This window comes from Hyalella azteca, unplaced genomic scaffold, assembly GCF_000764305.2.
Source record: "Hyalella azteca isolate HAZT.00-mixed unplaced genomic scaffold, Hazt_2.0.2 contig10982, whole genome shotgun sequence".
Classification (NCBI taxonomy): Eukaryota; Metazoa; Arthropoda; class Malacostraca; order Amphipoda; family Hyalellidae; genus Hyalella; species Hyalella azteca.
Window position 1 is genome coordinate 2,435 of NW_025940995.1, and position 14,583 is coordinate 17,017.

Genomic DNA, 14,583 nt, shown 5'->3' on the forward strand with positions numbered 1-14,583 from the left:
CAGAGAAACGAAATCATCTACACCTATAAACTTCACGCCAGACCGCTCATTCACTAGAAAATCGATTGCGCGAATAGTCATGGTTGATAAAGCCAATTGAGACTTCAAGTCAACAAGCCGAGAACCTAACGTCAATAACACTTTCAAAAGCTACTAATACGTCAAAAAGCGCTAAAAAAGTTTTATGGGGTAATGAAGAGTCGACAGTTTTGGCGTGATCATATATATCTATGATGACAACATCTGTGGTATGTATAAGAGGCTTATTGTGGCACGTTTCATTGGGCAACACGTCGAGTTTGGGTTCCACTCTCATGCTGGCGTGGAGCAGTTGAGGGGATATGATGCATTGTGATGTCGACTTCACACATTCCGACGAGCGTTCCTTCAGAATAAGTGTGTAACAATGTGGCTTGATGAGACCAAAAGCACAAAAGCTTTGTTATTTACTACGTCACTTTAAGCGGATTGTTTTGCCACAGTCAGATCCGTAGCTCTCCTAGTAGAAAATGTACTATACACACGACAACACGTCATTATTTCAGAATTATTCTTCTATTGATAAAGAAGGGCTCAGTTGTTGAGGCGACGAAATAATTCACTCGAAGCGAACAACATGATATATATTACCAAGGCTAACTCTTGACCAAAATCAACACCCTGACATGTTTGTTAACAAATGCGTTCTCAAAGAATCAGTATGATTTATTGTCTTCCCGCTTTAAAGGGAAACACGATACATAAAACGTTAACGACTCAAAGTCGGAAATAAGAACCGTCACAGACAATCGCTACAGAGCAGACTTCAGAAAAGCTCAATTATTTAATTTCGTAGTAACTTCAATAAGAATAAATACGGGCATGCGTTGTTCGGCCAGCGACTTGTGACAAACTGACCCTTGATATCACAAGGAGCTGAACTCGCTAGCAAGCTATGGTCTTACCATGATGTATGGCTGTCAAAATAAAATTGTTTAGATATTAAGGTTTATTATTACTACTTGAGCTTCTTTCGCCGAACTTTAAGAAACAAATTGATGTCATCCCATGATGATCAACGGGAACTTCCTTCAGATAAGTTAGAATCAAGTAATAATAATCCGCTAAAATGTCCTGCCATTAAAACAGTCACGAAACTAGTGTCACCTGCTCAGCTTATGCTGCACCTGAACTACAGGGCTAACTATATACACTGAATAAAAACCGCCTAGTATATATAAGTCAGCATCATTTCTTCACGCCAGCCGCCTGCAGCGCTGCCTTCTTAGCCTTCACCATCTCTACCAACTCCTGGAATGTAATAAGAACATAATTAATGAAAAGCGATTTGCACACACCAAGGCAGCTTGGCGGAAATTAGAAAACTTTTACAGTGCAGATGACATGATAATCCTGATAAATATCAAGGTGAAATGATACCGCTCTCGTGTGGTGAAACAGCAGCAAGCGTCCATCAAGTCCCCCATGCTAGTACTGATGCAGCAAGCATACATTAAGTCCCCCATGCTGGTAATGATGCAGCAAGTATACATCAAGTCCCCCATGCTGGTACTGACGCAGAAAGCGTGCATCAAGTCCCCATGCTGGTACTGACGCAGCAAGCGTCTATCAAGTCCCCCATGCTAGTACTGATGCAGCAAGCATACATCAAGTCCCCCATGCTGGTACTGATGCAGCAAGCATCCATCAAGTCCCCCATGCTAGTACTGATGCAGCAAGCGTCCATCAAGTCCCCCATGCTAGTACTGATGCAGCAAGCATACATCAAGTCCCCCATGCTGGTACTGACGCAGCAAGCGTCCATCAAGTCCCCCATGCTAGTACTGATGCAGCAAGCATACATCAAGTCCCCCATGCTGGTAATGATGCAGCAAGTATACATCAAGTCCCCCAGGAATATAATGGACTTGATGGTACTACCAAAGTATGACCATGCACAAGTCTCAGACAATTCATCAATTCCATCTTTCCTTCATGCTTCCGTAGGTTACGATGAGAAACCATTCTCTAGAAACAGTTTTGCTAACAAGCTTTGAACGAAGTTACAAACACTTTTCTTGTTTATCTCATGTTGTTGGCTAATATGCAAAGACTACAAATATATTCATAATATAGCCTAACCCTAGATTTTGGGCTAAATGGGATTTATCTCCTCCCCTTTGCTTCAAACGCGAGCTTAACGATAGGACATCTTACCTCACAACATCGAAGAGCTTTATTTACAAGCTAACTGTAGAACACTTCTCAATTATAGTCGTACTTTCTTCTCCTGCGTTGTTTCTTAGGCTTGGGCTGCGTCTTCATTACCTTATACCGCCGCATGCAGTCCTTTTTGCTGCGCCCTGGAATGGCTTCAGCGATGCGGTCCCAGCGCTCTGGGGTGTTTGCTGCATACGTCTTCAGAGCTTGCTCGAGTCGAGCCTGCTCCTCCGACGACCATGGAGATAAATTAACGCCCAGCATCTCTGCGGGCGCTGTATGGGCAAAAATATCAGTTTTAGGTACTTACAGATGGTACTCCGAAAGAATGATTGCTTGCAAACTAACAAAAAAGTAAAAATTTACTGATAGCATCAAGTCAGTGAACACTTTAGTACAACTATCTCTACCATAGATGATAATAGTAATGATTTGCGTCAGAAACACTGCCCTTTACTTGAACATCAATCAAAGTATTCGTAATTTTTCACTCAATTAAGCGATCTACTTTCTTGAGGTTGGAAGGAGGTTAAACTAAAAGTCGATCACACAATCCAGATATCTGCTTGTCATGAAGCATTATTCACTCACTTTCTAAGCGCTCAGAAGCCTGGGCAGAGACTGAGGATCCATCCATCTTCTCGAGCTTTTCAACTTTCTTGTCACAGCCAACAAGCTGTCCCGTAGCACTCTTGAGAGTTGCCTCTTTGAGCGCAGAGGCATCGCTGTTCTGCAACTCTTTGGCTTTCTGCAGGACGTCTTTGGAAGACCGAGGCTCTTTGTTGGGGCCGTGTTGACACAAGTACTTGGCTACAACGTCCCACCTGCTCGCATTGAACTTAAATTTTAGTGCCATCATTTCGCAGTGATAAACTACAACACCTCTCTCTACACGTGCAAATAAACCAATATAGTCTCCAAACAATCAAAATTAATTACCATCATTGATTTATGTCTGGTCGCATGTGTCACATGTTCACAGCCATGCTGAAAAACAACCGCATACCAACTGTCGTGATTCTCTATTCCATTTCAATTACGTATACTTATGAAGAGATGAACATTAAAGGTAATCAAATGCAGTTTCCAACAGCTGTGTTACTATGGGCAGCTTCACTAAACAGCTGTGATATTATGAGCAGCTTCATTAAACGTTTTACTATATGCAGCTTCATTCAACAGCTGCCTCACTACAAGCAGCTTCATTGAACAGCTGCCTCACTACAAGCAGCTTCATTGAACAGCTGTTTTACTAAATGCCACTTCATCAATCAGCTTTTTTACTATATGCTGCTTCACTTATCAGTTGTTTCACTATATGAAGCTTTATTGAACAGCCGTTTTAATATACGCAGCTTCACTTATCAGCTATTTCACTACTTGCAGCTTCATTGAACAGCTATTTTACTACATGCAGCTTCTCTAATCAGCTGCTTTTGCAGCTTCACTAATCAGCTGCTTTACTATATGCAGCTTCATTAATCAGCTGCTTTATTACATGCAGCTTCACTAATCAGCAATTTTACTATAAGCAGCTTCACTAATCAGCTATTTACTATAAGCAGCTTCACTAATCAGCTATTTACTATAAGCAGCTTCACTAATCAGCTGCTATACTATGAGCAGCTTCACTAATCAGCTGCTATACTATGAGCAGCTTCACTAATGAGCTGCTATACTATGAGCAGCTTCACTAATCGCCGCCCGCAGCGCTGCTGCTGCGACTGCTGCTGGAGGAGCCTCCTTGGTGCTGCCATTCGCTTGACTGTAGTTACTTTGGTTCATGTTTGTGATGTTAATGTTGGCTAACTTCCCGGAGCGTAAATCATTCACCTAAAAATCATAGCAAAGTGTTAGTGAGAACAACAACACGAAATTATGCTTTATATTTGAACAGCACATCATGCACAGCACAAACCAGCACATCATGCACAATACAAACCAGCACATCTTGCACAACACAAACCAGCACATCTTGCACAATACAAACCAGCACATCTTGCACAGCACAAATCAGCACATCTTGCACAACAAAAACCAGCATATCTTGCACGGCACAAACCAGCACATCCTGCACCACACAAGAGAGCACATCATACACACCACAAACCAGTTCATCTTGCAGTACACAAACCAGTGCATCTTGCACAACACAAACAGCACATCTTGCAAAACAAAAACCAGCATATCTTGCACAACACAAACCAGCACATCTGGACACAAGATAGCACATCAAGCAACAAATGTCTCACCTGGACTCGGTCTTTTTCTTCAACAATGAAGTAGTCGGCTTCTTTGCACATATCACGCATGGTCTGTGAGAAAAATTTGCTTATTAAATTGCATTCAAAAGATTTTAAACTTGTTTTTTGCCATCATACAGGGATTTTAGCATCAGCTCGGAATGCATGCACCTCAAAACTCGTTAAATTGGATAAAAAACATAAGTCGTCTTGTTAAGTAGTTTTGAAAAGTACTTTTTAGATGGGTGCAGGAAATCTTGAGGTATTAATTTCAGCAAATTTACTACAAGGATGTCATCCAAGGAGATTATAAATTGATCTCAATAAAATGCGCTCATCAATCATCACTAACACAGACAAAATTTAACAGACAAACAAAATCGTCCATTTCATTCCCATTCTTATCCACATAGACAGCGTGAATAGATCCAATATTGGTCTTATATTTAAATTCAAATTTAACTCCATATACAGACTAATATTGTCTTATATATATGTACCATATTTATTCTCAATAAATAGACTCAATATGGTCTTAGTTACCTTCCTCTCCACACGCAGTTGTTTCTTCATTTGTTCTCTTTCTTTCTTCTCCCGTGCGAGGCGTTCTTTCAGTTCGGCTTCTTCCTTGGCTTTTCTGAGCCGCTCTTCCTCTTCCAGACGTATTCTTTCCTGTGTAGAGGACATGTATCAGCTGGTCATGTGATGGTCATCATAATTAAGATTTGGTAAGAAGACCCATGGAAGGAACCGTTGTCTGAAGCATCAGACAACTAGCCTCTTTTGCTGAGGTTGAGAAACTTAAAGTTTATTCATGATAGCATCAGACAACTAGCCTCTTTTGCTGAGGTTGAAAAACTTAACGTTCATTCGTGATTACGAGTCCATCAAACTCGATAGACTGACTAAGCAAATTTTTGTCAGCCAGTCTTTCAGTTCCAATTTTTCCTGTTATTATTAGGTCTTTCTAACAAATCATCAAAAATAAGAGGACCCACTAATGGCTTGCTCCAAGTAATACATTTTGGTTGTTACAAGAACTTAAGTACCACCATCAGAGACCTCTTACTTCTCCAACAGCATCAATTTTTGTTCAACAACTGATAATAAGAATTGAAGTAGCAACGACCACACTTAATAAATAAAAGCCACTACCTATCAGTGACAGAACGCGCTTGTCACGGTTCACTCACTTGTAATTCCTGCTCTTCTCTGTGACGAGCGGCTTCTTGTTTTGCTCTCTTCACTGACAGCTTCTTCTCCCGCTCAGCCTCGCGGAACCTGCCGAAATAGTTACATTAATGTAATTTGTTTTACAGCCTCGTACAACCTACGGAAATTGTCGCATTACTGTACTGCAATTTGTTTTACAGCCTTGTAGAACCTGCAGAAATTGTTGGTTTTACAGCCTTGTACAACCTACGGAAATTGTTGCATTACTGTACTGCAATTTGTTTTACAGCCTTGTAGAACCTGCAGAAATTGTTGCATTACTGTACTGTAATACGTTTTACAGCCTTGTAGAACCTACGGAAATTTTTGCATTACTGTACTGTAATTCGTTTTACAGCCTTGTAGAACCTGCAGAAATTGTTTTACCTGCTGGCAGTTTAATAGAATGTTTGGAGTTTGGCAGGGTTAGTCACATTAGCAAGTTATTATGCACATGAAGCAGCAGCTTTAATGTCTACTCTGATACACCTTGTTTAATACAATAGCATATGTATTTCTCCTCTCACCGATATATTGAAAAATATTTATATCAGCAGAGAAATAGTAATTTTTACTTACTTTGACTTCGAGATATTACAAAAAATGATTAGTTAAAATTGAAGATTAAAATTATTTGGAAAATTCCAATGTCTCAAATAATTCCGTAGTAAAGAAAATAACGATCCTGCTCAAATACACAAAAGCAATCATGAATGTAGCAACAATACAAACTGAGCTCACAAAAACGATACGACCATAAATTAAGCATAAGCAGAGAACATAGAATAATAACAATGATGTGACATGTGTCATGAAAAAGCAGTAGAAATACCTTCAGTTCTTCCTAATCTCATACATACATGAGTACGTTTTAAATGCAAATTTTCCAAAAAATGTATCAGAAAATCCATGAAATATCCCAATTATTACGGATATGATCAAATGATAATATTGAAACTCACTGGATTTTGCATACCGAACCATCAGAAAATGAGTACTAAATAACCAAGGACATAACATATGCTAATTAACAAGTGCAAGATGCAATTGAGTCTCACTGGATAACTCGGGGGTCGAGCTTGTAGGCGTTGTCGACGAGCTTCCTGATGCGCGTGTTCTCCTCCTTGCGGCGCACGGCGCGCTCAGCCTTGTTCTGCTTCTCAATCCAGCGTCGCTCGTCCCGATCCTCACCCTTCTCTTTATCTTCTTCGTCCAGGTATGAAAACTCCCGCCATGAGTCAAAGTTGTACCAAAAATCGTAGAAATCGTCCACCTGCACAATCACACAGCAGCAAGTTAAAATAGTGCAGTTTATGTAGTACTAGATATCGTCCACCTGCACAATCACACAGCAGCAAGTTAAAATAGTGCAGTCAAAGACGAATTAGAAGCTGTATAAATTGTCAGCCTGGGCATAGTCATAGAAGACCTCTTGATACACAAAATCATACTACAGGAAAAGAAGAATTTAAATTAATAACCATCCAGAGAAGCGCATACTTTATTTATCAAGACCAAGTATTATTACAGATGTATATGTATATATATGGTCACATTATAAATCAATGATATCTACAGAAACATTATGTGGGTTCAGGACAAGAGTTCAGATCATTTTATGTTATACATAAATCAAGGAGAAGCCCTTCAAAGATTTTCTTCCAAAAACTACAATAAATAAAGCTAGCAAACCTTCTCTTTGGAGTCTTGGGGAGTGCCAAGTTGAGGCACATGCTTGCGTTGTGACCAGCGAGAGTTGCGCTCAAACACAGGACCAAACACCTGCATAATAGTAACTGTTTATTTCAAACTTTTGAACGGTATTTGAAGAATGCCCTGCTTCAAATAACATTTGGCATAAAATCACATACCTACAGAACTTGAGGCACTAGGCTTCAAACACACAAATTTTCATAGATATATAATAAGTGAGGCTATACAATAGGTGAGGCTACATAATAGTTGAGGCTACAGTTTGGACTAGTATTCCATGATAATAAATTGGTCAAGTATAATCTTGCAAGTGATCACCATCACATAAATAAGCAAGGATTCAGCAAGTGGCAGTATGAAAATAAATACCAAATAAAGCAACTTTAAGGTGGCTTAAAAATGTGTAGTAAGCAAGCATATGTAACAGAAAAATATTAAAACTAAGTCTTCTCTCCACAAAATTAAGGAGTGAAAAGGAGAACAATTAACACCCCACATAAAAGTTGGGTTGGGTTAGAAATTTGGTCAGAAGGCTCATAGAAAAAACTTGAGTTCATTAATATCATAAAAATGGTCTATCCATGCCCCCCAAAGAATGAACCCACCTCAAAGAACTTTTCCTTGTTGATAGGTTTGTCTGAAGGCACTTTGTTATCAAACTCAGGATCAATGCTGTCATACGAGCGTCTCTTGATAGGGTCACCAAGGATTTCATAAGCTTTAGTGATGTTGGTGAAGTAGTCATCACCATCTCTGACATCCTCACCAGCTCCTCTCCGCTTGTCAGGGTGATGCTTCAGCACCATCAAGCGATCTATGAACAAATGGAAATATGCCTACAAAAGGAACATCAAACTAGCCAGTGCCTGATTATGGTGAAACAATAGCTTCTTCAACAAAACTATTTCTTGCATTAGAAAATATTGGGCAGGATGTTGAGTGATATGAAAAATTTTTATGTTCTTCAGACTTAAGGCGGCTAGCCCTATTGTTTAGAAGATTGATCCAAGTGACTGTTTGGAGTATCTTTACAGGTTGAGTTAGTGAACAAAATGTAATAAAGTATTAACTTGTATGCATCGCGTGGCCCTCAATCTGTTGAAACATGAAAACTAGGATGAGAATACAAAGGAAGCCTTTTCTCCATCAGAGGAGATCACACAATTAATTTTAATCTACAACCTTTTTTAATTTAAATGCTAAAAGTGCTCTTTCTGTTGGCGTATGAGACGATTAAAGCTATGAGTTTCAAAGATTTCAAAATATTTCACAAATAATGGCCATTTCTGAATCAAAAAAGGTTGCCAAAATCTCACAAATACAGGTTTTCACTGTAGCTCTCTTGCAAGGTAAAAATCTGAACTTGTTTATATCACTTCATATACTGTACTGTATGTATATATAGGTATATGGTATTATGTGAAGTGATAAAATATATCACCTCACATAAAAAAATCTACAAGAGAAGACTGTAGAAAACTCTAAAGATCTCACAAAAAATCTGATGGAAACGCATCAGAAGGGAGCACCCAACTTACGTGCTTTTTTTATATCTTCGTCCGAGGCTTTGTATCGATACTCGTGCAGTCCCAATACTCTGTAGTGGTCTTGATCCTGTAGAACAAATCAATCTAGTGTAAGTAGTCAGAAAAATACTAATGGGAAATAATTACTTCAGAAAGTATTTAGGTCTTTTTACTGAAAAAGAAAGTTTTAGCCTCAAAAATTCACAAACAATTTTTGCAGGCAAGGCTGAACACTAAATGAAAAATGTGTATCTAGACTGTAATTTAAACTTTTCCAGACTCACAGCATATATAAGTCAGCATTGAAAATTTCAATCATGAATGAAGGTTTTACCTTAAATTTTAGGATTTCTATAGGGGGTGATGAATACATGTGTACTTCAGCTAAAATTTGTCATTTTTAGGCAACTTAAGTGTGCTACTCAAGTTCTTTTCAACTTTAACCCAAATATTTCCACCTTGACTAATATAAATGTCAACCCAGATATAGCCATTTCATTTTGAGCTGTCTTTTAAAACCTTATACGTACAAATGAAGCTAATACAATGGCATGACTGGCAACTAATATTGATTTATGTTTCAAAAAATTTATAGACAACATTGCTTAGGCTTCAACATTGTAAAGACTTTAATTTAATTTAAATCTTTGCAGCAGTGTATATTACCTTCCATTTACAGGGATCCAAGGATCTTAAGAATGTGATATCATCTTGAATGACAATCTCTTTGTTCTCTCGTTCCTTGCTGTCGTCACTGTTGTCAGACTCCGTCACTTTGTCTTCTTGACTGTGGCCATGACGTCTGTTGTGCTCATACTGGTGATACCACACACCCACAGGCTCCAATTCCACTTGTATCAAGGCTGAAAAAGAGGAACACATTTAAATATACAGGAACATGTCAAAATGCAGCAAACAACCCCACAAACATAAGTGCAGATTACATACAATTTGATGATTATAGTAGTATCACAAATAAACATTTTATTAGTGAGTTGACTAAATTTGGGCATTTAGTAGCAATCATGAGCAGAAATTGGATAAATGTTGGTCTTTAGCCTATAGCAATAGTGGAAGGATTGTCACCATAAATATGCCTCCTGGAAGCTGCTTAATTTTAGTGATGAATAGAAATTTATCAATCTTGCAGTGGTATGCAGTGTGGAATTCTAGAGAGATATTAAATTAAGTACACATATAGCATATTGGAAAGGCCATCACACAACCTATCACAGTCTAGAGTAGATGACATTACAACCAATCACAGTCTAGAGTAGATGACATTACAACCAATCACAGCTGGAAAGAGATATGCATCTGCCCAAAAATGACAGAAAACTTTAGCACTATTCTAGAATTCCAGCCTGGTGTTATGCACATAAATTCCTCCATGAAACAAAATACATGTCTGCATTTTTAGCTTTTAAACCCATCAAAACAATGTGATTTGCAGACTTGATATTTCAGTCCAAATATTTTTCTAACCTTTGTTTGATGTGACAGAGCTTGAAAATATGTAAATATCTCCAACTTAAAGGCTCTACATTACCAATCTGGAACAACAGTCAAATTTTGTAAAAATTGCAAGTAAAAACAACAGTTTCACAGGTGATTCCTAAAAATCATGCACAAGCATGTACCTTTGCACTTAATTTAAATAAAATAAATTAGGCAAAAGCCACAGAAATGGATGAAATTATCACAACAACAAGCACAGTGTGTACAGACATTTTGGTATTGAGCAAAGTGGAAGTAGAACTCTAGGGATGGTGTGCTGGTCTGTAGTTGATAATTATATTTTCATGTTTGATCAAGCCTGGTAACTTTACCAGCTCCAAAATATCAGCTAAATATAACAGGAATTTCTAGTTTCAGAGTTTGATATCAATATATATGCATTTTTTTGTTTGTATAATACATCCCATTACCTTCAAAACTGTTCTTGGAATATTGGTATGAAGTTTCCATAAACTGCAGGCATGGTGGCAAACTAATTTTTTGCCAACTCACAGTCAGACTCATTCATAAATTCATAATTCACATTGTATTGTTTTACCACAACAGGACCAGGATGGCTAATGTTAAGTATTTTCAAAGTTTGTTTTGTTTGAATTTTCTAATCTTGATTTGATAACATCCAGAAGCATGATATAGTATACTCTCAAGCAGTACTTCAATCGTAATTCAAACTTCAACACATGAATGGTCCATAGTGATGATAGATATCATAATATTTGTATGTTCCAATACACATTTTTCTCAAATATTTATAAAATGGTTGAAAGTAAAACTGCAAATTGTACTTCATTTTGAAAAGCAAATGATTATCTATAAAATGTCTTTTTCAAACCTCAACTGGCATAATGAAAAATGTCATTCCAAGGACTCTAAGAATAACAAGTCATCAAATTTTTTTCACTCAAAATGTTGCCCTATTGCCACTGTGCAGAAAGTGGGTGAATATTGCAAGATTTTTGGTGATGTTTCTGCAGCTAAATTTACGCCTCAGAAGATCTTGCCAACACATTTGGATTGAAATTATTGCATTTAAGATAATCGCCAGTCTTTGGCCAAGGTTTCCAATACATTGGATGGATCAGGATGCAGTGAAGCTTGTCCAGAAATCAGTTGCAATGAGTTCCCACCAAAATATACTGCAATTGTAAATAAAAAGTAGTTGCGGTCACATCAGAGTGGTCAGACTGCATTATCACATGTTCCGATGACAATTAAGTGAAGACAATGTTAGTGTTGCTGTACAATCGTATTGTTTTTAGAGTAAAATTAGTTATTTGGGGTAATACGTGCATGTGACCTTGTAAACAAGTTTGTGGCTTGTAAATGGCTTTTCATTGCCCAGCTTAAATGGCTTTTCATTAAAAATTACCCGGCAATGATTTTGAAAATGGTTGGCGACGCTTTTGGCTTGAAAACCCATATATTGGCGACGCTGCTTGCACCCTCTGCACCCTGGCCCTATTGCCTTATTATTATGTCAAATTCAAAACGAGAGCTTGTAACAGAATCAGATGAATGAGCTTGATTGACAGGAGCTGAGTATTAATTTGAATTTTAAAGTCTTGCACTGCTCTAGAAGCTGGGACTGACTGAGGTTGTCTGTGCTCTTGCTCCCAGACATGTTTATTAAACAGGTGCATTTCCAATGTCTGCCTTACATGCATTTTTCATTCATGATTTATTGTGAAATATAGAATGTAGATATATGCCTAGGCAGGATTGGAATTTTCCTACCTGTTTCTGAACTCTTGCAGCTCTGCCGTATGTATTTTTAACACATTTGGAATCTCGCGGACCAAACGGCAAACATGCCCTAATGGCAGGCAAACGTGCCCTTTTGTAAACAATTAGATAGGAGGTAATTCATCTGGCAGGAATCTCACGGTTCTGGCAATGGGGGAAAAGCTCCAATTGCAGCCCTAAAGGGAGATGTTTTCCATGTTTGTGCCTAGGTGACCTTCACAATTCCTTTGTTGTCGTTACAGACAATAGGCATGAAGCACATGATCATCTGCCCAGTTGCCCTCACGAGTCATGATGATTGCAGATTTGCAGATAAAAACAATTTCAGGTACATTTTTAAAATTGTAGGAGTAAATAGGCCAGACTCATAGTCTTTTTTTAGTCTGATCAGGGAACTTCTGCACAATTTTCCATTCAGTTACACCTAGGAGTAGGCTGACCTAACAGAATCATTCCATAAATCCATCTAATCTATGGCTAACATACTCACATTATTAGTCACATGGTGCCAAACCAGAGATTTTATTAATTAGTTCACTTTCAGTTTCCTCATCTGCTCAATTCAATATTTTAGTCAATTAGGGTAAACGCGGTATATTCCGACATTGTGGGTAATTCCAACACTTCTTGACTTTTTTCCTTTATATTAAGCTTTTTCTTAGTTCCATCAACTTCCATGCATTCGTTGATGGTTGAAATAGTGACGTCATACATTTACATGCCATACTATTGCCAAAACACTAGGTCTGGGCTGTCTGACAGGAAAATGTTGAGATCCAAAGAGAGACAGAGCCCATCACCGACGGTCACTCAGTGAGAACATCAAAAAATTTGTCAAAGTTGATAGTTCACCTTGCTCTACCAAATAGTGATAAACTGTTTGTGTAGAAAGAATATTATGGTTTGAGACTTTTCAATACGTATGTGAATATATTAGGAATCCTTCAAGTATACTTGTATCTGCTGATTTCAAGTGGTAAAAAAATTAATAGATGATTAAGTTAAGAGACGGTTTTAGACACATAAAAACCAATTCCAACACAGCTTGGAATTAGACACACACAGCTCGTTCCAAGCTGTGTGCGAAAATTAAAATTTTCTTAATTAAAAGCTTAGTAGCTCTTAATTAAAAGCCTAATTAAGTAGTGTTCAATATTCAATAGCATTCTAATTCCAAGCTGTGTTGTATTCCAATACAGCTTACACAGCGATCAGAATTCAAACACAAAAGTGTCAGCATTACGAATTAGTAGAGTTTGAAGCGCGGCTGGAATTAGTCTCACAAAATGCCCAATTTAGTCACACACTGTCGGAAAATATGGATTTGGCAGGTTTGCATTCTAAAGGCTTTTAAATAAATATGGCAACATTTTGTGACATTTCATTGTTGCTGGCGCATAGTGCGGTGTTTTGAGAGTGACGTAAAGCAAACAGAACTCGAGTTGCGCATACGGTGTATTTTTTATAGCCATTCAGATGATCTCACCACGTGGCATGCATTGTCTCTCTTTGGATCTCAATATTTTCCCACTAGATAACCAAGACCTAGTGTTTTTGCAGTATTTCGACACGCAAATGTATGACGTCACCATTTCAACCATCAATGAACGCATGGAAGTACTAAAACAAAGCTTAATATAAAGGAAAAGCTGGAGAGGTGACGGAATTACCTACGATGTCGGAATATACCGCGTTTACCCTATTTTTTATAGCCATTCATTTTTGCTATGTCCTTAAAGTGTCTAAATATACTGCGTTTACCCTACCTAAGTTAGCTTGAGGAAGGGCAGCAAAAAAAAATGTTCTTCTTTGCCACTATGCTAATAATGCTATGGCTGTGGCATTTAGACTTTAAAATTTTAGACAAATTGATAAATAAATAATTGGATTAAATTTAGGAATAAATTGCACTTGGTTCTTTGGATGTGTATGTGAATTGAGGTCATGTGAATTGTGATGAGTGACTGTGACAGATGACTGATTAAGTTTAAGTGTTTACTGTTTAGGGGCTTTGAGCCTTTGACTTTGAGTATTCAGTATTTTGAATATAAAATGCAAATTATGTAATATAAATAATTTTAAAATAAAAACAATAATAATTGAAAGCAAAAACAATTTTAGCAGCAGAAACATTTGGCTGTTCTGTTTTACTTACGAGATAAGCCTCCTTTGATAATAACAGTGAACGGAGACTCGTCAACAGCTGAATCCATGAGTTACGCTTACGTCTAGTAAAAAATAGGTAAATCTGAATAAAGATTAGTTACCAAGTAAACACCTTTTTTGTATTTTCAAATATAATATCAAAATTGATTTTTTATTCTCATCAGAGCACATATACACTCAAACTTCATAGTGAAGTGCACAAAAATGTGCCACTGTTCTGCACGCGGCCTTTACGGAACACCTGAATCAAAATAAACAGCCGC

The 14,583-nt window shown here is 37.8% G+C and overlaps 1 protein-coding gene across 1 annotated transcript; it reads right to left on the reverse strand.

The window, feature by feature from the left end:
• Window positions 1–207: 207 nt before the first annotated feature.
• LOC108674241 (dnaJ homolog subfamily C member 2) lies at window positions 208–14,583 on the reverse strand. The gene is made up of 12 exons (XM_018162175.2): window positions 14,310–14,583; window positions 9,560–9,756; window positions 8,906–8,981; window positions 7,973–8,181; window positions 7,347–7,436; window positions 6,713–6,927; window positions 5,636–5,723; window positions 4,986–5,114; window positions 4,405–4,514; window positions 2,791–3,023; window positions 2,308–2,474; window positions 208–1,290 (listed from the first exon to the last, which is right to left on the reverse strand). Exons 1-12 carry the CDS (start codon window positions 14,365–14,367, stop codon window positions 1,228–1,230), a joined length of 1,635 nt encoding a protein of 544 aa, XP_018017664.1. The 5' UTR covers window positions 14,368–14,583; the 3' UTR covers window positions 208–1,227.

Bases quoted from the DNA above. Each gene is read 5' to 3' on its own strand.
- LOC108674241 (XM_018162175.2), bottom strand. From the start codon at position 14,367: ATGGATTCAGCTGTTGACGAGTCTCCGTTCACTGTTATTATCAAAGGA. The intron at 5,724-6,712 runs GTGAGACTCAAT...CTATTTCGGCAG, and splicing joins CTCGACCCCCGAGTTATCCA to GTTCCGCGAGGCTGAGCGGG. The intron at 4,515-4,985 runs GTAACTAAGACC...TTTTTCTCACAG, and splicing joins AACTGCGTGTGGAGAGGAAG to ACCATGCGTGATATGTGCAA.